The 22,685-nt window shown below is 44.1% G+C and overlaps 1 protein-coding gene, 1 long non-coding RNA gene and 1 other non-coding gene across 3 annotated transcripts in view; 1 reads left to right on the top strand and 2 right to left on the bottom strand.

Annotated features, from left to right (window-relative positions):
* The window catches only part of LOC122696420, a 33,457-nt gene extending 17,070 nt beyond the window's left edge, over positions 1 to 16,387 (top strand). The window contains exon 3 of the long non-coding RNA XR_006341750.1: positions 14,164 to 16,387. This is a non-coding gene — a long non-coding RNA (uncharacterized LOC122696420). The remainder of the gene's footprint in view (positions 1 to 14,163) is intronic.
* LOC122696415 (folate receptor alpha-like) lies at positions 509 to 21,142 on the bottom strand. The gene is made up of 5 exons (XM_043906400.1): positions 21,022 to 21,142; positions 4,557 to 4,768; positions 3,394 to 3,582; positions 1,026 to 1,161; positions 509 to 891 (listed from the first exon to the last, which is right to left on the bottom strand). The coding sequence occupies exons 2-5, from the start codon at positions 4,704 to 4,706 to the stop codon at positions 611 to 613; spliced, it is 756 nt and encodes a 251-aa protein (XP_043762335.1). The 5' UTR covers positions 4,707 to 4,768; positions 21,022 to 21,142; the 3' UTR covers positions 509 to 610.
* On the bottom strand, positions 5,265 to 5,336 carry TRNAC-ACA. Its single transcript has one exon. It is a non-coding gene; the product is annotated as a tRNA-Cys (tRNA).
* Positions 21,143 to 22,685: the final 1,543 nt, after the last annotated feature.

The following is a 22,685-nucleotide window of genomic DNA, read 5'->3' as shown; positions in this document are numbered from 1 at the left end:
TGGGTCACAAAGATTCAGACATGACTGAGTGACTGGACAACAGAATATAGGCAAAGCATCTATACCTTATAGGAATAAAATATGTATAAAGAATTGGGGATGGTGCCCAGCAGATAGTGCTGTATTAGATGGTCTAGATATCTCTTGGTCACCCTTCACCTCTTCCCAGCCAGCCGTCCAGAACATGCTGTCCTTGCTGGACACTTCCATTCTCCTCTCTTCTGTTGCAAAGCTGAGTAAAGGACAGAACAAGTATTCCAGTTAGCCCTGGAATACTTGGGTCCAATTCAAATGATTAAGTCCTCTGCCTGGCTCTAGATTAAAGCTGCAGTGAAAAATGAAGTTGAGAGCTATGAATATCCCCTAGATTGGAAGAATAAAGTTATTTGGCAAGATCATAGCAAGTATCAGAACTGAAAACTGGCCAAGTCTAACTAGTTTCAGTCAGTGGTATTGGAAAGCAAAAGTCACATTTCCATTCACATTCAAATAACTTACGTGACACATGTAGGGTGACTGAATTTTTATTCAAACAGTTTCCACCAAGGAACAAACTGACTGTGGAGCTTAACGGGGCAGGGATTGCCAGGTGTCAGAAAATAAAAGGAGCTCAACTGAGCAGCCAGAGCAACACTAGGAGCAGGCAGAAATGCAGAGGCCAGGCCTCATGGAGCCCAGCCCCATTCATGCTCTCAGCATAGAATCTCGCCACCTCCTCATTGGGGTTGCCCTGGAAGGGGTCGAACCACATCTGGATGCAGCGGCCGCTGCCCCGACTGTAGTTGCTGGCCTTGTAGGAGTGACTCCAGATTTCATTGCACAGAGCAGCAGGCGTGGGGAAGTAGAAGTCGAAGCGGTGGCAGGCAGCTTTCACCGGGCACTGGTTGTACCCTGTGGGGAGGATAGAAGCCTGTAGCCACTGGGTCCAGAAGCACCTCTTGCTCCCCCAGCCCCACAACTCCAAGTCTCCATAAACCCTCCCACACCCCACTCCCCCTGCCCCCCGCCCCGCCCCCAGCCCTCACCTGAGGTCCAGTCCCAGCCCCTGTGCCAGTTGCTCTTGCAAGTGTAGGAGGTGCGGCAGTCTTCCCACCAGCTCTGACAGTCCTCTTTGCACAGGGGCACATTCAGGATCCGTTCTTTGCGCCAGCTCTGATTCACCTGGGTCAGGAACCAGGGAAGGAGGGCGCTAGTCAGCCAGGGATCTCAGCTGCTATAGCCCTGATGGAGCCCAGGGCTGAGAGAGAGGCAGTGACTCCACTGTTAACCAAACTCAGTTTTAGCTGCTCTCTGCTCAAAAGCCAGTAATCAATGGGACTTCCCTGGTGGTACAGTGGGTAAGATCCACCCGCCTGTGCAGGGGACGTGCACACAGCCCCTGGTTGGGGAAGATCCCACGTGCCGTGGAGCAACTAATCCTGTGCGCCACAACTATTGAGCCTGTGCTCTAGAGTCAGAGAACTGTAATGGAGCCCAAGCGCCACAACTACTGAAGCCCTCACACCCTAGAGCCCGTGCTCCACAATGAGAGAAGCCACTGTAATGAGAAGTCCATATGCTGCAACCAGAGAAAAGGCCACGCAGTAATCAAGACCCATCACAACCATAAATAAATAAATAAAATAATAAATAAAAATTAAAATATAAATTTTAAAAAAGAAAAAGAAAAGCCAGCAACCTGGAGAGAAGTTAATTCATGTCCTGAGGCCAACTCCACATTATGTTCAGCCATACCCGTTTTTAAAGGAGAAAAGGAAAAGAACCTCAGGGAATCATTAAGGCAGGAGGTTAGATTATTATCATTCTCCATTGTGCACCAACTGGCTGACTTCAGATACTATATTGCCGAGTGACTAAGGGAGCTGTTGGAGGTACAGAGCTAATCACTTTTTAGCTACTTAAGTAGTTCTTCATCCTTACTTTTTTAATCTAGGAAAAGAATCAACAGGTTAGGCAAGGCATGGTATCTATTCCGGAGAGCATAAGTCAGGAGTTAGGTTAAATTGCCTGGTGATTTCATCCCTATAATTAGGTTGTTTTAATATTAGAGGAACCAGAGATCAAATTGCCAACATCCATTGGCTCATCGAAAAAGCTAGAGAGTTCCAGAAAAACATCTACTTTGGCTTTATTGACTATGCCAAAGCCTTTGACTGTGTAGATCACAACAAACGGTGGAAAATACTTCAAGAGATGGGAATACCAGACCACCTCACCTGCCTCCTGAGAAATCTGTATGTAGGTCAAGAAGCAACAGTTAGAACTGGACATGGAACAACAGACTGGTTCCAAATTGGGAAAGGAGTACATCAAGGCTGTATATTGTCACACTGTTTATTTAACTTATATGCTGAGTACATCATGAGAAATGCTGGGCTGGATGAAGCACAAGCTGGAATCAAGATTGCTGGGAGAAATAGCAATAACCTCAGATATCCAGATGACACCACCCTTACAGCAGAAAGAAAAGAACTAAAGAGCTTCTTGATGAGGGTGAAAGAGGAGAGTGAAAAAGTAGGCTTAAAACTCAACCTTCAGAAAACTAAGATCATGGCATCGGATCCCATCACCTCATGGCAAGTAGATGGGGAAACAATGGAAACAGTGACAGACTATTTTTTTGGGCTCCAAAATCACTGCAGATGGTGACTGAAGCCGTGAAATTAAAAGATGCTTGCTCCTTGGAAGAAAAGTTATGACCAACCTAGACAGCATATTAAAAAGCAGATACATTAAAAAATAAATAATAAAAAGCAGATACATTACTTTGCCAATAAAGGTCTGTCTAGTCAAAGCTATGGTTTTTCCAGTAGTCATGTATGGATGTGAGATGAGAGTTGGACTATAAAGCTGAAGCATTGATGCTTTTGAACTGTGGTGTTGGAGAAGACTCTTGAGAATCGCTTGGACTGCAAGGAGATCACACCAGTCCATCCTAAAAGAAATCAGTCCTGAATATTCATTGGAAGGACTGATGCTGAAGCTGAAGCTCCAATAACTTGGCCACCTGATGGGAAGAACTGATTCATTTGAAAAGACCCTGATGCTGGGAATGACTGAAAGCACGAGGAGAAGGGGATGACAGAGGATGAGATGGTTGGATGGCATCACCGACTCAATGAACATGAGTTTGAGTAAGCTTCGGGAGTTGGTGATGGACAGGGAGGCCTGGTGTGCTGCAGTCCATGGGGTCATAAAGAGTCAGACACGACTGAGTGACTGAACTGAACTGATGGTTAGAGGGGAACAGAAATGGGCAAACAGGAAAGGGGCAAAAGAGGTGTTCCCACGACCCTCCTCAGACCAGAATTCCTGGAGGGTCCCTGCAAGTGGCTGGGGGTGGGTCAGCTAGGGGACTGTCCTCTGCTGAGGCTGCAGGGCTGGTGCCCATACCTCCTGGATCCAGGGCCCCAGGTTAGGTGAGCACTCGTAGAGACAGGTGTCCTGAATAAAATGGCGCTTGCATGCAGGCTCCATCATGCCACAGTGGTCCCAGTCGAATCTGTACAGGCTGGAAATATCCTTATGGGCTTCTATGCTGGTGTTGACAAAGCAGCAGGCATTCTTTTTCCAAGGGCTGCACTGTTGGGGTGGGGGGAGGGGAGAGGGACTCTCTCACACTCTCTGGGTGTGAGAGAGGGTGAGCTCTCACACCCAGCACAACCAGAATATTCCCGCCTCTCCCCTTCAGTCCTTGATTCCTCACAGTCTTCAGAGAAACATCGTGTGGAGGGACCCTTTTTGGGGGACAGGGTTCTCCAAGACTGTGGGATCCCAGGGGTAGCAGTCATCACAACATTCATTAATTCAAATTTTTATTGAGCTCCTATTTCTAACCCAGGCATTTTTCTAGGAACTGGGCACACAATGAAAACTTAGCACTGGATAATTGCTTTGGGCAAAAACAGCAGGAGAGGAACAGGAAATTTTAGTTTTCTGGAATGACCAGATTAAGCCTCTTTGGGAAGGTGATAAAGAACTGAAGGTGAGGAAGCAAGTTAAATGAACCACAACCCCAGTAGAGTTCTAATTACAGAAATACACAATGATCTTGTGAATGAATGAAAACCCATGGCCTAGAATTTAGTATAAAAGCAGAATATTAAGGGGACGTCCCTGCTTGTCCAGTGGTTAAGAATCTGTCTGGCAATGCAGGGGACATGGGTTTGATCCCTGATAGGGGAACTAAGATTTCCACATGCCACGGAGAAACTAAGCCCGCCCAGAGCAGCAAAGAGCCTGTGGGCCGCAATGAAGACCCAACACAGCCAAATATAAACTTTTTAAAAAAGAATTAAAAAAAGAAAATTAACCCCGTCCTTTCCCCCAAAAGGTCTCTCTAGGCCTGCTTCCTGATTGTGAGTAACACGGAAACTCAACAACCAAGAAGCTGAGCTCTAGGCATTGTTCTGACCACACTGGGCACACAGTATGTGTAAAAGAGTCATTGCAACTGAAGAAAGAGCTGTTCAGGGAACCTCCCTGCCTCCACCAAGGATGGGGGTAGACGTTCCCTGAGGCAGCTCTTCCCCATCCCAGATGACCCCTCTGCCTACCTGTCCGTGTAACTTGTCCTCGGGACCTGGTTTTTCCTTATGGTACCTGGCATTCATGCAGACGTTGAGAAGCTGAGTCCTGGGCTGGGCTGCCCCCCCAGCAGCCACACACACCAAAAGGCACAGCAGTGGTGTGATCTTCCAGGCCATGCTTGTCCCTGAAGAACCAATTTCCTCAAAGGCAGCAAGGAAAGTCGAGGTGGGTCCTCAAGCTGTTAATAATAAATGAGGAGGGTGGGTGGAGCCTAGGGCGGGATTGAGCCCTACTAACCCTAATCTTCCTAGTCTCAGGAAGATTGGGATCAGACACAGCCCTTTCAGACAATACCTTCCTGGCTTTCCTACAGGATCGTGAGGATCAAGTGGTACAACTGGCGGGTGGAGTTTGGGCAAAATTCAGAAATAGCCAGAAGGTTGCCAGAGGTGCACAACCTCTCCTTTGAAATCCTTGAGGGCAAATATTTCGGAGTTTAAACTTTTAAGATTTGTTGACTGAAAAAACACATAGTGTAAGAGCTATGAGTTGAGTGAACCACACATCTCGGTAGAAGATTGCTTCTAGTCATAAGGTGACAGTAATAGTGAAGTCGCTCAGTCGTGTCCGACTGTTTTGGACCCCATGGACTGTAGCCCACCAGGCTACTCGGTCCATTGGATTTTCCAGGCAAGAGTACTGGAGTGGGTTGCCATTTCCTTCTCCAGGGAATCTTCCCAACCCAGGGATTGAACCTGGGTCTCCCGCATTGTAGGCAGACGCTTTACCATCTGAGCCACCAGGGAATTGGAAGATAATTGCTTTACAATGAACCAACTCATTGGAAAAGACCCTGATCCTGGGAGATTGAAAGCAAAAGGAGAAAGGAGTGGTGGAAGATGAAATGGTTAGATAGCATCGATGATCCAAGGGACATGAGTCTGAGCAAATTCCAGGAGATGGTGAAGGACCAGGAATCCTGGCAAGTTGCAGTCCATGGGGTCGCAAAGAGTCAGACGACTTAGTGACTAACAATAACAATTGCTTCACGGTGTTGTGGAGGTCTCTGCTGTAAATCAACACAAATCAGTCATACCCTCTTTCTCTTGAGCACCCCTTACCAGTCCACTCCCCTAGGTTGTGTCACTGAGCATTGGCAAGAGCCAAGAGCATTGGCAGTGACTGAACAAGGGCATTTGCCACCTGCCTCTGTGGAGATTGAACCCTGTGCTGCTGCAGTTGTTGACATTCCACACCCCCTGAGGAAGTTCAAAGTGGAATGTGCTCCAAGGAATCTGGTGGGACAGGTCTTTAGATAGTTAGACATTTTCAGGAGTTGATTTTATGATTCCAGTCCTTGCATCTCCTCATATCTAGAGAAGCAATAAATCCCTTCATGGTGACATCAGATCCTCATGACTCACCTCTTGTAAAGTAAGCAATTGATTGCATTAAACTCCTCCTTCACCAAAACCTTATATATTGACCTTCCCCGACTGCCTCTTTGGAGTAGTCTCTCAGAGCTATCTGAGGTGCTGCCTCCTGGGTTGCAGTCCTCATTTTGCCCCAAATAAAGTTTAACTTTCAATTCTCAAGTTGTACATCTTTTTTTTTTAATGTCTTTTTTAATTGAAGGATAATTGTTTTACAGAATGTTGTTGTTTTCTGTCAAACTTCAACATGAATCAGCCATAGGTATACATATATCCCCTCCCTTCAAGTTGTGCATCTTTTTTAGTTGGCAGTTATCACAGAGTGCCAGGCTGGCTCCCTGTGATATACAGAAGCTTCCTGCTAGTTCTCTATTTTACACATGAGAGTGCATGTAGGTCAGTGCTAGTGTATCAATTTGTCCTACCCTTTCCTTCTCCCACTGTGTCCACCAGTCCATTTTCTACATCTGCATCTCCATGTCTTCTCTGTAAATAGGTTCATCAGTACCATTTTTCTAGACTCCATATATATGTGTTAATATACAATATTTGTTTTTCTCTTTCTGATTTTGTTCTGCCTAATAGACTCTAAGTTCATCCTTCTCACTACAGCTGACTCAAATTTGTTCCTTTTTTTGTCTGAGTAATATTCCATTGTATATATGTACCACAACTTCTTTATCCATTCATCTGTCTATAGATGTCTAGGTTGCTTCCAAGTTCTGTGTGTGTGAAAGTCACTCAACCGTGTCTGACTCTTTGCAACCCCATAGACTATACAGTCCATGGAATTCTCTAGGCCAGAATACTGGAGTGGGTAGTCTTTCCCTTCTCCAGGAGATCTTCCCAACCCAGGGATTGAACCCAGGTCTCCCGCATTGCAGGCAGATTCTTTACCAGCTGAGTCACAAGGGAAGCCCATGCTTCAATGTCCTAGCTATTCTAAATAGTGCTACAGTAAACACTGGGGTACAAGTGTTTGTTTTTTGTTTTTTGTTTTTAGTTCTACCACTTTATTGCTACCAACCCATCTCCGTCCAACCTTGTGCACACATGCTCAGTCATGTAACCCCATGGACTGCAGCCCACCAGGCTTCTCTGTCCATGGACTTTTCCAGGCAAGAATACTGGAGTGGGTTGCCATTTCCTTCTGCAACAAGTGTTTTTTTGAGTTGTGGTTTTCTCAGGGTATATGCCCAGTATGGAACTATCACATGGCAGTTTTATTCTTATTTTGTTAAAGAATCTCCATATTCTTCTCTATAGTGGCTGAAATTAGAATCAATTTATAGTCCCACCAACAGCGCAAAAAAGTTCCCTTTTCTCCACATCCTCCCCAGCATTTATTGTTTGTAGTTTGTTTGTTTGTTTGTTTGTTTTTTGATGATGGCCATTCTGATTGGTGTGAGGTGGTAGCTCATTGTAGTTTTGATTTGCATTTCTCTGATACTGAGCAATGTTGAGCATCTTTTCATGTGTTTATTGACCCTCTGTATGTCTTCTTTGGAGAAATGTTTTAGTCTTCTGCCCATTTTTTGATTGGGCTGTTTGTTTTTTTTATATTGAGCTGTATGAGCTCCTTATGTATTTTGGAGATTAATCCTTCATCAGTTGCTTGTTTATAATTTTCTCCCATTCTGAGGGTTGTACTTTAATCTTGTTTATTGTTTCCTTTGCTATGCAAAAGCTTTTAATTTTAATTAGGTCCCATTCATTTATATTTGCTTTTATTTCTATTACTCTAGGAGATAGGTCAGAGAAGATTTTGCTGTCATTTATGTCAAAGACTGCTAAGCCTGTTTTCCTCTAAGAGCTTTATAGTTTCCAGCCTTACATTTAAGTCTTTAATCCATTTTGAGTTTATTTTTATGTATGGTGTTAGGAGGACTCCCCAGGTGGGTAGTGGTAAAGAACTCACCTGCCAGTACAGAAGATTTAAGAGACATGGGTTCAATCCCTGGGTCAGAAAGATCCCTTGAAGGAGGGCATGGAAACCCACTCCAGTATTCTTGCCTGGAGAATCCCATGGACAGAGTGGGATTCCCTGGTGGGCTACAGTCCATAGGGTTGCAAAGAGTTGGACAAGACAGCAGTGACAGCACACACACATGGTGTTGGGAAGTGTTCTACTTTCATCCTTTTACATGTTGTGCTTATTGTGCTCACTCAGTCATGTCTAACTATGCAACCCCATGGACTGTAGCCTCCTCTGCCCATGGTATTTTACAGGCAAGAATACTGGAGTGGGGTGCTACTTCCTACTCTGGGAATCTTCCCAACTCAGGGATCGAACCCACATCTCTTGCATCACCTGCATTGGCAGGTTAGTTCTTTACCACCAGCGTCACCTGGGAAGCCCTTATTTTACAGGTAGCTCTTCAGTTTCCCCAGCACCATTTATTGAAGAAGTTGTCTTTTTTCCATTGTATATTCTTGCCTCTTTAGTCAAAGATAAGGAGTTCCTTGTACAGCAAGGAGATCAAACCAGTCAATCCTAAAGGAAATCAACCCGAATATTCATCGGCAGGGCTGATGCTACCCTTTTGTGGGTTGCCGGGAGCCAACATACGAGACCCTACCCATGACAAGGCCATAAGGGAGAAAACCTGACGGGCAAGGCGGATCAGGTTTTCAGGGGTTTCAAAAGGGTCAGCTCACGAGATCCCACCCATGACAAGGTCACGAGGAGAAAGCCTGACAGGCAAGGTAGATCAGGTTTTCAGGGATTTCGAATAGCTGCCCCTGGCGCTCACCTTAAAGATGATATCTGTCTTTCTGATGCCTGCCTCAATAGACTACTCCCTAATTTCTGTGACATAGACAGAAGGCCTTCCCCGATCTCTTCCCAAATAAGAATCAATTTAGAACTTTAATCAATAAGTTTCCCAGGTGGTGGTATTTTATGAGATTATTCAGGGTGAAAGGAGTGTTTTAATTTAAACTCCTTTGCTGGTAGTTTGTTAGCCAAATGCATTTATGCCCTTGGTACTAATATGCATGATAGCTTATATTATCCTAATCATAAAATAGCATAAAGAACCTGTTTATATAAAGGCCCTAGTAGACATAGAGCCCTTCAGGAAGTGAGGAAGTCCTATTAGAAAACATAAGAAAAATTATTCTAAAGGTGGTTATTGGGTTGACGTTTGCTTGCTGTGTTTTGCTTGCTGTGTTTTTGCTTTTAATGTGCTAAGGTTGTGTTATAGAAACCATTGTTAATATAGCTAAAGATTTAGAGAAATAAGAGCCTAGAGAAATACCACCATAGTGTGGTAACAATGAGATGGTTGTTAATTGTCAGCCAGGAGTGCTAGGCAGAAGCTGCCTCACCAAAGTCACAGAGTCAGTATGGGATAAACTTCTTAGATAAACGCAACTGATAACTTTTGCAGAAGGATTAATTTTTGTATTAACAAAGATATAATTCTACTCTGTACTATTGCCCTATGAGACTGCTACCTTTCAGTTAAGGTCACCATAGAAACAGAAAATAGGTTTACATTCACCTGACCTGCATAAAATGTTAATAGGCCCCAAGGCCAGAAGATAATGTCCAAGACCCTCATAAACAAAGAAGTATGCAGAAAACACCCTGGTTTCGTGAAGGACAAGCTGACGTAATGTTAAACTATCTTCCCCTTAGAAATGTACTAACTTAGGGTATGAAAGCTGCTGTAAAAAATAAAGCATTGCCAGACTCTGCCAGACTCTGCCAGACCCTGCAAACACCCCGTCTGGTCATTCTCTCTCTCTCTCTCTCTCGCTCTCCCTCGCGGACTTGGCCCTATCAAGGCTGGTCTCACGTGTCTTCTCTCTCTTGCCGACGCCGTTCATCCTGAGGGTACCCCCGGATCCTGCCGGGGCTGGACCCCAGCAAGTGGCGCCCAAACAAGGACCCGAAGGTAATCCCCCCCCCATTGTTCAGTCTTCAGGACGGCTAGGACCCCACTAGGGCGCTGCAGGCCCCCCTGCATAAGATAGGTAGGGTGAGGAAAGTGGGTAAGTTTTAGGTTTCTTCTTTAAAACCCCACTAGGGCGCTACAGGCCCCCCTGCATAAGAAAGGTAGGGTAAGAAAAGTGGGTACGTTTCAGTTTCCTTCTTCTCTAAATTAAGCCTCTTCCTTTTTTCTCTTTTTTTCTTCTAATTAGTAACAAAAATGGGTAACAGTGAGTCAAAAGAAAGACAGCTTTTTATTGGAATCATAATGCAACTCCTTAACCGCAGAGGAATTAAAGTTAAAAAGACCAGTGTTCAGTCCTTTTCTACCTTTGTCCAAGAGCAATGTCCTTGTTTTCCAGAAGAGAGCAGTTCTCCTGGGTTCCCTTACCCTCCTGCCCTCCACCCCGGTGCTCTTTCCAATGAGATCTCTTGCTTTTTCAGCACATGTGTCTCCTCCGACAATTCATTTATAAGAGCTCAGTTACGGGCCCTAAAAGGGGTCCCCCTTCCTGCAACTGGTGGGGACTCTTCTTCGCTGAGACTGACATCCTGACCACTCGGGGTACTCAGAGGCCAGCTTGCCTGCCAATGGACCAGACCCAGCGGCCGCAACTGGGACCCTTTTGTCCCTGGTCTCCTCCTGACGCAGACAACTGGCCAGAGTGCCCGACTAGTAAGGAACAAGAGACTTTATTGACCTCTCTCCCCTTCCCTCTCTCTGTCCTCTCCTTAGCCCTTCCTATCCTTCCCGTTTTTCTAATCCCCTGGTCCTGGATGCAGGAATTTGGTTGAAGGGCCTCAGCTTGAGCTGAGGATTGGAGACTGATCACCTCCTCTTGGCAGAGAACTCAAATTCCAATAGGGCCGAGTTCCAGTCCTCCCTTCTCTGGAAACCCAGGAAAAAGTCCCATAACACCTGGGTATCTGCAGGTGGCAAGAGACATCTGTAAGGCCACCCCTTTTGCCCCCCTTTCCCGCCTCCTCCTCCTCCATCTTTTCCTTTCATCCTCTTAAAACCTTTGAAGACATCTAAAGTTCTGTGTCTCTATAGAAGGTTTTCTGAGAGACTGTATTCTTGTATTTAAGGGAGTGTCTGATGAGGACTGCCAGGTTTATATGTGTGTGTTTTAACTCTGTGTTCTGTGTTGTGATTTTTGATGGCCATTTTGCTTTTTGTTAGAACTTGATTTTCTTTCCCTGTGGCTTGAGACCAGGGCTCTCAGGGACACTTAGCTAGACCATCTCTAACTCCTGAGACTGAGGGAAAAAGGAGAAAAGCCTTTAAAATTTTTATTTATTTCAACCTTTTTATAAACTAGTAAATTTTATATTGTAATGTCTAATTCATCACCAAACTTAGAATATGAAGCTAGATCTCACACTGTGTCTGTCTAAATATGTCTTGGTATGTCTTTGCCTCTGGGTAATATTTTTTATGTTAATTGGTAAATGAGCTCTAATTAATTGACTTAAAAAAAAAAGGTAAGTGCTTACAAATCAAATAATTCTAAATTAAATGATAAATTCCAGGTTCAGGTAAACTGGGAAATATACAGTATTAAATACCTGATATTAATGTTTGTTTGTTGACCTATCTAATATAGACATGTCTTAGAGTAATTAACATCTAGTAAAATATTTTCATTATGCCTAGGTTTATTATAAGTTAAATATTGTTATATTGTAATATCTGTTACAAGTTTGTCAGCAAAGAAAGTACCTCAAGTAAGAAACTTAAAAAAAAAAAAAAAAGGTAAATGAGATATGAGCTTTTAAACTTTATTAAGATTAAAAATGTCTGTCTAAAACAGTTTCTCTAGATTTTGGTAACCTAAATTTCTAAAGTTGTGCTAAACTAATAACAGAAGTTTATTAAATAGCTAGGTCATTTCCAAATAAAATAAGATTCTGAAACATTCATTACTGAATACTAACTTACAGAGAAACTAAAGATTTTAGACTATTAATAAATAATGTTTGATGCCATCCTGAGATGTTCATTAGAATTTTTTTAGAAATTATCACTGGTATTTATGTTCACCAATCTATAGAATGCTAATATAAAGGTAAATTCTTGGTTGCTTAAAGAAAGTAGGATGTGTGTATTCAGTAAAAAAGGTATGAGGAATGAAGTTACATTTTATGAAGGGAAAAGGAAGTAGGTCTGACTTACAGGTGGCTGTTTCAGAATGGGAGAACAAAGTAATGCGTACAGAAAATGTTAAGAAGGTTTGATGGAAAGTGCACTCCGAGGGAAGAGTTTTGTGCATAAATACAAGTTTTCTTGAGACGTTGAACTGCCTTTGATAATGGACTTTAAGTTTCTTTACCTCTGAAGTGATCTGTTCTATGTTTACCTTTAAAATCTTTTTTACTTTGGCTAAGTAAATATATTATTTCACAGTGATCTATATGATCTACCTGACAGAGTACTATAAACCCTTTTGATATTTATTGACAAAACTGCCTAAATGGCTTGACTTCTAGCTGACTTTGGGATGCTTCAGAGGGCCCCTGAGACATCCCAAAGAGCTATTAAACTACCTGAGTTCATTTGACATGTTAAATTGCATGGGAATTATTGTTGGAGGAGTGATACATCTTCTCAGGTTATATTGTATGGTTGATGTTACTTATATAGATATCCTAGAAATTATGTGAAATTCATGAAAATCTGATATGTCCTGGTAAAATGTTGTCAGTTATAATTTTAGTTATCACGTTAAAGTGTTACAAGTCACATCGATGACCAGGCTACTTTGTCAATTACAATTTAATTAGATTTTAAACATGCCTCGTATGGTTTCACTCTCATGCCTTTTAAAAAAAATACTGCTAATTCTTCAAGATTTATAAAAAGACTTTTCTAAGATTAACTGAAAAATTTTGTTTGTTTGCTATCCAGTAAATTGGTAACAGACTGGAATTTAGTATACTCTCTATGTTAAGAGAACAAAGTTTTCTTAGAATGAATCTTTCAATAACAAATTATAAATTTCTTTGCCTTTAAGTGATTTATATTTGTTTTTAAAATCTTTTGATACTTTAGTAAAGTAAATAAGTGTTATTTAAGATTATGGTACATATAAAAGCTCATTCTGCTTCTACCAAAAATAACCCTTCACTGTTAGACTTGTGCTATCTTAATGTCTTAAAACTGACAACGCCCCTGCTTACACTTCTAAACCTTTTCAAGCTTAAATACTGGGGAAACGTCAGCCCAGAAAACAGAATTAACAGCCGTGATAGAGGTGTTCAAAGAGTTTTCGGACCAGGCTTTTAATTTATTTTCTGACTCGCAGTATGTAGTTAGGTTGTTTCCTCAAATTGAAACGGCTGTTTTGCCGAAAAATAAAACCACAATTTTTAAATTGTTATCTACCCTTCAACAGCAAATTTGGAAAAGGTCAAAGCAATTCTATATTGGACATATAAGAGCTCATTCTAATTTACCTGGACCCCTCCATACGTTTAACCAAGAGGCAGATTTGCTAACCTGAACCATAGTGGCCAGTGCTTTTGAGGATGCTAAAGCCTCACATGCTATGCATCATCAAAATGCAACTGCCCTTCGATATCAATTCCATATTCCTAGGGAATCTGCATGCGAGATCGTTAGGACATGTCAACTTTGCCCTACTTCAGTTCCCACTTTGCCTTTTGGGGTAAATCCCCATGGCTTACTACCTAATGTGCTTTGGCAGATGGATGTAATACATGTTCCTTCTTTTAGAAAACTATCCTTTGTGCATGTTACTGTAGATACCTTCTCCCATGTCATTGTGGCTACTGCCAGAACGGGAAAAGCCTATAAAGATGTAGTTCAACATCTTTTTGCCTGTTTTTCCTATTTAGAAATGCCAAAATCAATTAAGACAGACAATGCTCCAGCTTATATATCTAAGTCCTTTAAAAATTTCTGTGTCCAATTCGGTATATCCCACTCTACAGGAATTCCTTACAATCCCCAGGGACAAACAATTGTAGAAAGGGCACATCAAACACTCAAAACACAAATCTCTAAATTACAGGAAGGGCAGTTCAAATAGTTCTCCACTCCACATTTTGCAACATGCCCTCTTTGTGCTCAATAACCTTAATGCTGATCAAGCCGGTTTAACAGCTATGTTCCATCCCTGGAACCCAGAACAAAAAGATATGAAACCTTTAGTAAAGTGGAAAGACCTCCTTTCCGGACTATGGAAGGGACCTGATCCCTTGCTAACCAGTGGGCGAGAGTATGCTTATATTTTCCCACAGGGTGCTGACTCGACAATTTAGATCCCAGACAGACTGATTCGCCATGTCACAGTCCCCCAGACCTCCGGCTCCCTCGCAGCCTCAACCATAAAGGAGGAAGAGCACTCCTCTGCCCTTACCTTGGCCTAGAAGGTCCAGCAGACTCTGAAACAACCGGCAATGGAGATCCCAGAAGAACAAATGGAAACCACCAGGACGTCCTGCGCAGGCAACTCAACAAGCCTCCATACCCACATGGGGGCAAATTAAGTCACTCTGTCATCAAGCACAGGGAATAGCTTCCATGCAGGGATCTTCAGCCTCTTCCGAAAGGGTTTTTATTGCCATGCTTGTTTTACTGTCTTGTCAGGCAAGTGCTACCTCTTCTACTTCAAAAAAAATACTGGACATATTTCCCTGATCCCCCGACCTTCCAAGTAGTTACTTGGAACATCGACCCTATACGGGTCAACACAGACCAGCCTCATCTCTTGGGAGGATCCTAGACTTCTTATGATAAAGATCACTACCCCATCAATTTTAACTATACTTTTAGGGGATTAACGGATGATCTTCCCCTTTGCTTTAACTTCCCCCATAGTCATACAAGTGATCTCATCACTCCCTCTAAGGAGGGGTGTGTTGGAGCCTCCAAGAAAGCAATTCTGACAGATTCTCCAACATCAAAATTTTCAGAAAAAACAGGAGATCTGCTGGTTTGGATATTACAGGCCCATATGCCTGGGGTCCGTGACCCCTATAAATCCTTGTTCCTTAATGCTCCACCAAAATATCCAAATTGTATTGATGTTGCTCCATCAGATGTCATATGGAAAACTATAGACAACCGCCTTGGATATCTGGTATGAAAATCTTGTACTTATAATTCAAAAATAGATTATAGAATATGGGGAGGTGGAAACTATTCGGTACAAGACTGGAGCAATCCAAATCCAAGTCAGAATCTAAGATCTGTTTCTGACCATGTCAGTAGGTTTAGCAATTGGAAGAATGATTCCCTCCCTTGGCCATTGGTGCACGGTAGATGGTATTATAATCAATTTGCTCCCCCCATGTTGTCCTATACAACTAAGGACAAAACCTTTTGGCAACCAGAAATTTAGAGAGCCCTTGCTCCCACCTCCATTGTTACTTTAACTCAGCCAGAAAACAATTCCACCTATTCTGTGCTGGCTTGTTTACCCTCCCCTTACGTTTTTTGTTTGTTTGTTTGTTTACTAAGGATTCAAAAAGACTTCATATACAAATGAATTATTCAGGTGGACCAAATATAGTCTACTGTGAACCATGCATGCTCTCATCCTGTTTAACCCCTCAATATAATATTTGTTCCTTTGTGGTGCTGCAACGTCCACCTTATCTTATGGTGCCCGTCACAGTGAATGCCTATTGGTATGACAATTATGGTTTAGCCGTTCTGCAACAACTACAAGATTTAATGCATTCCCAGCGGTTTGTAGGACTACTTATTCTAGGGATTTCAGCTTTAATAACAGCAATTACCTCTGTCACTGTGGTGGCGATATCCTTGACTCAACAAGTACATACTGCTCAATATGTCAATGATATGTCAAAAAATGTTTCTTTAGCTCTAGCTATGCAAGAGATTATAGATAGGAAATTAGAAGGAAAAATAGATGCCCTAGAAGAAGCAGTCATGCATATTGGAACTGAGTTGCAGGCTTTAAGGGTAAAGTTAGCGTTATCCTGTCATGCCGACTATCAGTGGATCTGTGTAACACCCCTAAAAGTAAATGATACAGATTACAATTGGGAAAAGATGAAAAATCATATTTCAGGTGTATGGAATAGCTCCAGCATTAGTTTAGATCTTGGAAAGCTTCACGGTCAGATAAAAACCTTAGAACATTCCCGCCTGGACTTTACTGCTGCAGGAGCTGCTAATGATTTTTTTCATACCTTTTCTAACTTTATTACTGGAAAAAATATCCTATCAACTATTTTCAGTTACGCTGCTATAGCAGCCCTAGTTTTACTTCTCATTATAATCCTTCCTTGCATTGTCAGAACTCTCCGGCAGAGCACTCAGAAGCTTGCGACTGAGATCCATCTGGCTGTCATAAAAGTAAAAAAAGGGAGAGATGCCGGGAGCCAACATACGAGACCCTACCCATGACAAGGCCATAAGGGAGAAAACCTGACGGGCAAGGCGGATCAGGTTTTCAGGGGTTTCAAAAGGGTCAGCTCACGAGACCCTACCCCTAACAAGGCCATGAGGGAGAAAACCCGATGGGCAAGGCGGATCAGGTTTTCAGGGATTTCGAATAGCTGCCCCTGGCGCTCACCTTAAAGATGATATCTGTCTTTCTGATGCCTGCCTCAATAGACTACTCCCTAATTTCTGTGACACAGACAAAAGGCCTTCCCCGATCTCTTCCCAAATAAGAATCAATTTAGAACTTTAATCAATAAGTTTCCCAGGTGGTGGTATTTTATGAGATTATTCAGGGTGAAAGGAGTGTTTTAATTTAAACTCCTTTGCTGGTAGTTTGTTAGCCAAATGCATTTATGCCCTTGGTACTAATATGCATGATAGCTTATATTATCCTAATCATAAAATAGCATAAAGAACCTGTTTATATAAAGGCCCTAGTAGACATAGAGCCCTTCAGGAAGTGAGGAAGTCCTATTAGAAAACATAAGAAAAATTATTCTAAAGGTGGTTATTGGGTTGACGTTTGCTTGCTGTGTTTTGCTTGCTGTGTTTTTGCTTTTAATGTGCTAAGGTTGTGTTATAGAAACCATTGTTAATATAGCTAAAGATTTAGAGAAATAAGAGCCTAGAGAAATACCACCATAGTGTGGTAACAATGAGATGGTTGTTAATTGTCAGCCAGGAGTGCTAGGCAGAAGCTGCCTCACCAAAGTCACAGAGTCAGTATGGGATAAACTTCTTAGATAAACGCAACTGATAACTTTTGCAGAAGGATTAATTTTTGTATTAACAAAGATATAATTCTACTCTGTACTATTGCCCTATGAGACTGCTACCTTTCAGTTAAGGTCACCATAGAAACAGAAAATAGGTTTACATTCACCTGACCTGCATAAAATGTTAATAGGCCCCAAGGCCAGAAGATAATGTCCAAGACCCTCATAAACAAAGAAGTATGCAGAAAACACCCTGGTTTCGTGAAGGACAAGCTGACGTAATGTTAAACTATCTTCCCCTTAGAAATGTACTAACTTAGGGTATGAAAGCTGCTGTAAAAAATAAAGCATTGCCAGACTCTGCCAGACCCTGCACACACCCCCACCTGGTCATTCTCTCTCTCTCTCTCTCTCTTTCTCTCTCTCTCTCCCTCGCGGACTTGGCCCTATCAAGGCTGGTCTCACGTGTCTTCTCTCTCTCACCGACGCCGTTTATCCTGAGGGTACCCCCGGATCCTGCCGGGGCTGGACCCCGGCAGTGGATCACTGCCTTGTTGTGGCAAAGGGGCTTGTGTAACCTGATAAAGCTATGAGCCATGCCACGTATTGCCACCCAAGATGGATGGGTCATAGAGGAGAGTTCTGACAAAACATGATCCACTGGAAGAGGGAATGGGAAATCACCCCAGTATACTTGCTGTGAGAACCTCATGAACTGTATAAAATGACAAAAAAATATGACATCGACAGATGAGTCCTCCAGGTCTGAAGATGTCCAGTATTAAAATAAATTAAAAAAAAAACACCTAAGAACATGGCATCTGGCCCCATTACTTCATAGCAAATAGAGGGGGAAAAGGTGGAAGTAGTGACAGATTTCCTCTTCTTGGGCTCTAAAATCACTGAAGATGGTGACTGTAGCTATGAAATCAGAAGACATTTGCTTCTTGGCAGGAAGGCTATGACAAACCTAGACAGTGTGTTGAAAAGCAGCGATATTACTCTTCAACAAAGGTCAGTATAGTCAAGGCGATAATCTTCCCAGAGGTCACATACTGTTATGAAACCTGTACTGTAAAAAAGGTGGAGCACGGAAGAATTGATGCCTTCAAACTGTGGTGCTGGAGAAGACACCTGAGAGTCCCTTGGACAGCAAGGAGATCAAACCAGTCAATCTTAATGGAAATCAACCCTGAATACTTGTTGGAAGGACTGATACTGAAGCTGAAGCTCCAGTATTTTGGTCATCTGATGTGACAAGCCGACTGATTGGAAAAGTCCCTGATGCTGGGAAAGATTGAGGGCAGGAGAAGAGGACATCAGAGGATCAGATGGCCAGGTGGCATCACCAATGCAATGGACATGAACTTGGGCAAACTTCAGGAGATGGTGAGGGACAGGGAGGCCTGGCGCACTGCAGTCCATGGGGTCACAAAGAGTCAGACATGACTGGGTGACTGAACAACAACAAGAAATGATGTTGAAGCTGAAGCTCCAATCCTTTGGCCACTTGATGCAAAGAGCTGACTCATTGGAAAAGACCCTGATTCTGGGAAAGATTGAGGGCAGGAACAGAAGGGGGCAACAGAGGATGAGATGGTTGGATGACATCACCAACTCAATGGCCATGAGTTTGAGCAAACTCTGGGAGATAGCGGAGGACAAGGAAGCCTGGCATGCGGCAGTCCATGGGGTCACAAAGAGTAAGACATGGCTTGACTGAACAACAAAAGGTCAGTGACTGAAGTCGCTAATGACTTAATCCCTATAGATGGCAGAACGACACTCATTTGTTGGCAATTTTATCAAAGGTAATGCAAAGTAAGAACACAATTGTATGCACTCAGTGATCAAGCACATGTTCTGTGGGGAAATAGCTACACTAGTGAGATAATTAAAATAATAACTTCACATTCATTTTCAGATGAGATTTTGACAACAAATGACTGTGCAAAAGTTTACAACAGTATCTTAATTTTGGAGCTCCAAATGCAGATCTATGTTTAAAAAAAAAAAAAAAATCTCTTGGAAAAGGAAATGGCAACCCACTCCAGTATTCTTGCCTGGAAAAATCCATGGACAGAGGAGCCTGGCGGGCTGAAGTCCATGGGATTACATGACTGAGCATGTGTGCATGAGGGTGGAAGGAGATGGGTTGGTAGCAATAAAGTGGTAGAACTAAAAAAAAAAAAAGCCCTGCTTCCAGCTCTTTCCAGTTTCATTATTTAGCCACTCCCAGAGACCCTGTGACTTGGGGCAATGTCAGAGAACAAAGGCTTGGAGGTGGACATGGGCAACCAAACAGTTCACCTAGGGGGCCCAGGGAGGCTCCTAAACGCTGCCCCAGAGCTGGCCTCTCAGCCTTCATAGCATCTCAATCTCCTGACCTCTCACACTGAGATTTGGGAGGTGCCTGCTCCCTCATCCCGCTGCTCACCAGGTGCCTGGTTCTCCTAAAACACCCAGAATTCATTTCCCACGGCTCCTAAAGATTACGCATCCTCCCTGCTCACAAAGTTGCCCTGCCCTCACATTGCCCCCCATCTCCTGCAGAACTCCAGCATCTTGCCTGGGCCTCCTGGATGGGGATTGAGCTGAGTGGCCTCCAGGCTGACTCTGCCCTAAGGGCTCAGGGAAAGTGAAAGTGAAGTCCCTCAGTCAAGTCCAACTCTTCGCGACCCCATGGACTGCAGCCTACCAGGCTCCTCCGTCCATGGGATTTTCCAGGCAAGAGTACTGGAGTGGGTTGCCATTTCCTTCTCCAGGGGATCTTCCCGACCCAAGGGTTGAAGCCGGGTCTCCAGCATTGTAGGCAGACGCTTTACCGTCTGAGCCACTGGGGCTCGGGGAAACCTGGAATTAAATTCCCACATAGCTCTCCTCATCCTCCTTGTGTTCTCACTTTTCACCCTTCCACAATCCAGTATCCTGCTACACATATTTATTGCTCACTGTTTAGGTGTTCATTCATTTACTAATTCATTCATTCCAGGATCCAATAATCTCTCCATGGACCCTGTCACTCCCTGATCTCCAAGAACACAGGAGACATCTATACTCTCGGAAATGCCACATGGTTCACAATCAGGTTCCTTTGGGAGCACAGAGTCTAACAGTTTAGAGCGCAGGGTTCCGGATCCCAGCTCTCACACTCCCCCCACCCCCACTTGACCTTGGGGGAAAATAACTCACATTATCTTGAGGCTTAGTTTCCTTACCTGAGGATTAAATGTAGGGGGGAAGCCCTAACAATCACTAGCCAACTGGGCACGGACTGAGAAATCACTTGGGAATGGGGAACACGCCCCAAGTCACACAGTTCAGTTCAGCTCAGCACAGTTCAGTTGCTCAGTTGTGTCCGACTCTTTGTGACCCCATGAACCGCAGCACACAGTAGGGACCACCCAAGTCCGACTCTGAACCCTCAAATCCAGGGCTCCTTCAGCTTTTGCCCCCTGTACCTTCACTGTGCAGAGGCTCCCATGGGGTGACTGACAGACTCCTGGGGGAGTACTGGGAGGGCTGAGAAAGACCTTTCTCCATTCAGTCAGTTGGTGATTCTTTTTTTGCTATGGCCTCTTTCTAGAGCCAGTGCTTTCTTCCCCTCCATGCCACATACATCAGCCTGCAAACCCCTCCCCATCTTCCTAGTCTCAGCTCAGATCTTGGTCCAGCTCGCCCCTCCCCTCTCCCCTCCCACCCCCACACCAATCATGACCCAGACACCACCACCCCTCCCCACATGGTCCCAGACTTAAAGCTCTGAGAACTCAGTGCAGTGCTGAAAGGCAAAGTCCTGGGTTTTACTAACTTGTAGTTTAACCTTGGGCAGGCCCCGACTCTGCTTCTGGATTCTCTGCTTTTAGGGATCCTGCCAGAGTGGATCCTCCCAGTTCAGATCCTTTAGTGCTTGCTGGGAGTGCCCTAGGGTGTGTAGCTCAGACAGGTGGGTGGAGAGTAGCATACCTGGGAGGAACGCTGGCTCTTCGTCTGGCTCAGGCTTCTGTTCTGCGCTGCAGTCCCCCTTGCCTCACTCTAGGGGACAGAAGGGCTTAGTGGCCTAGGAGACGGGCCGTGGGAATGTGGCCCAGGAGAGGCTCTTAGGATAGGGCGAAGGCCACCCAGGAGTTAATTATTGTATGTGGGCTCCAGCCAGGCCTCCATGGGAGGGTGGTGGGTAGGAGCGAGTGGATTAATAGTGCAGGCCCAAGGTCAATTACCAAGCCCCACTTACTCCATTTTCTCTCCTAAACTCAGGTCTGAGGAAACCTTGCAGCCTGAGTTGCTGGGATCCTTTAAAATAATCTGCTCCACTTCTAACCCCCTCATCCTGTTTTACAGATAAAGAGAATAAGACCCAGGGAATCAGGACAGAGCTCATTGCAGGGCAAGGGCTGGAGCGCAGGCTTCCAAACTCCGGGACACCTGAACAGCAGTCACGTCTGACTCTTTGTGACCCCATGGACTGCAGCACATCAGGCTTCCCTGTCCTTCACTGTTTCCCTGAGTTTGGTCATACTCATGTCCATTGAGTCAATGATGCCATCCAACCATCTCATCCTCTGTCATCCCCTTCTCTTTCTGCCCTCAATCTTTCCCAGCATCAGGGTCTTTTCCAATGAGTCAGTTCTTCGAATTAGGTGGCCAAAGGATTGGAGCTTTAGCGTCAGTCCTTCTAGTGAATATTCAGGGTTGATTTCCTTTAGGATTGACTGGTTTGACCTCCTTGCTGCCCAAGGGACTCTCAAGAGTCTTCTCCAGCATCATAATATGAAAGCATCAATTCTTCAGCGCTCAGCATACAGAGTGCAGAGTTCCTGTATCCCCAGCTTATAGAGCCACTGACTCTTCCAATCTTATCAGCCTCAGGCATCACCCACTTCCAGCTGTAAAATCATAGATGTTCAGTTTACCAGAGCCTTGGTTGTTCCAAGACCCCAGCTCCCCTCCCTTCCCCCATCCTCTCACACAAGTCTACTTTCTCCAGCAGCCAATAGTCTGCTCTAGTGTAGATTCCTCCCCGCCCCCACTCCTACCCCAGCCAGGAACAGAGCCTTCCTTTTTACACCCTCTGGCCATGTTGCTACCACTGTGGAGAAAAAGAAGAGGAGGAAGAAATAAGTTCAGGAGAGAACGTTGAGCTCTCTTGTGTTGAGATGCTGTGTGCAACCTGGTGTGAGGTTGTGGTAAAAGAGAAAACCCAGGGAAGGGTCCATGTTGGATATGGAAGCCATCAGCCTACACATAGCAGCAGAAGTTTAAAGAATATGGGGCCTCAATACTGTGGGAGGACTTCCCTGGTGGTCCAGTGGTTAAGAATCCGCCTGCCAATGCAGGGGACATGGGTTCGACCCTTGGTCCAGGAAGATTTCACATGCCTCAGAGCAACTAAGCCCTTGCCCCCAGCTACTGAGCTTGAGTCCTGCAACTACTAAGCCAAAGCACCCTAGAGCCCACGCTCCACAAGAGAAGCCATCACAATGAGAAGCCTGGACACCACAACCACAGAATAGGCCCTGCTCGCCGCAACTAGAGAAAGCCTGAGCGCAGCAACAAAGACCTACTGCAGCCAAAAAATTAATAAAAAATTTTTAAAAGATCCCAGTTAAAAAAAGGTATGCTTGGAAAGG

Source organism: Cervus elaphus, chromosome 1 (assembly GCF_910594005.1).
Source record: "Cervus elaphus chromosome 1, mCerEla1.1, whole genome shotgun sequence".
In the NCBI taxonomy this organism is placed as follows: Eukaryota; Metazoa; Chordata; class Mammalia; order Artiodactyla; family Cervidae; genus Cervus; species Cervus elaphus.
The sequence above is the reverse complement of the archived record's forward strand: the minus strand, read 5'-3'. Positions and strand labels throughout refer to the sequence as shown.

What these genes read in the sequence shown, in the direction of transcription:
- LOC122696415 (XM_043906400.1), bottom strand. Translation starts at nt 4,706, where the DNA reads ATGGCCTGGAAGATCACACCACTGCTGTGCCTTTTGGTGTGTGTGGCT. An exon ending in TGGGGCCCTGGATCCAGGAG is followed by an intron (nt 1,162 to 3,393) that starts GTATGGGCACCA and finishes TTCCTGACCCAG; the next exon opens with GTGAATCAGAGCTGGCGCAA. An exon ending in GGGCTGGGACTGGACCTCAG is followed by an intron (nt 892 to 1,025) that starts GTGAGGGCTGGG and finishes TCCTCCCCACAG; the next exon opens with GGTACAACCAGTGCCCGGTG.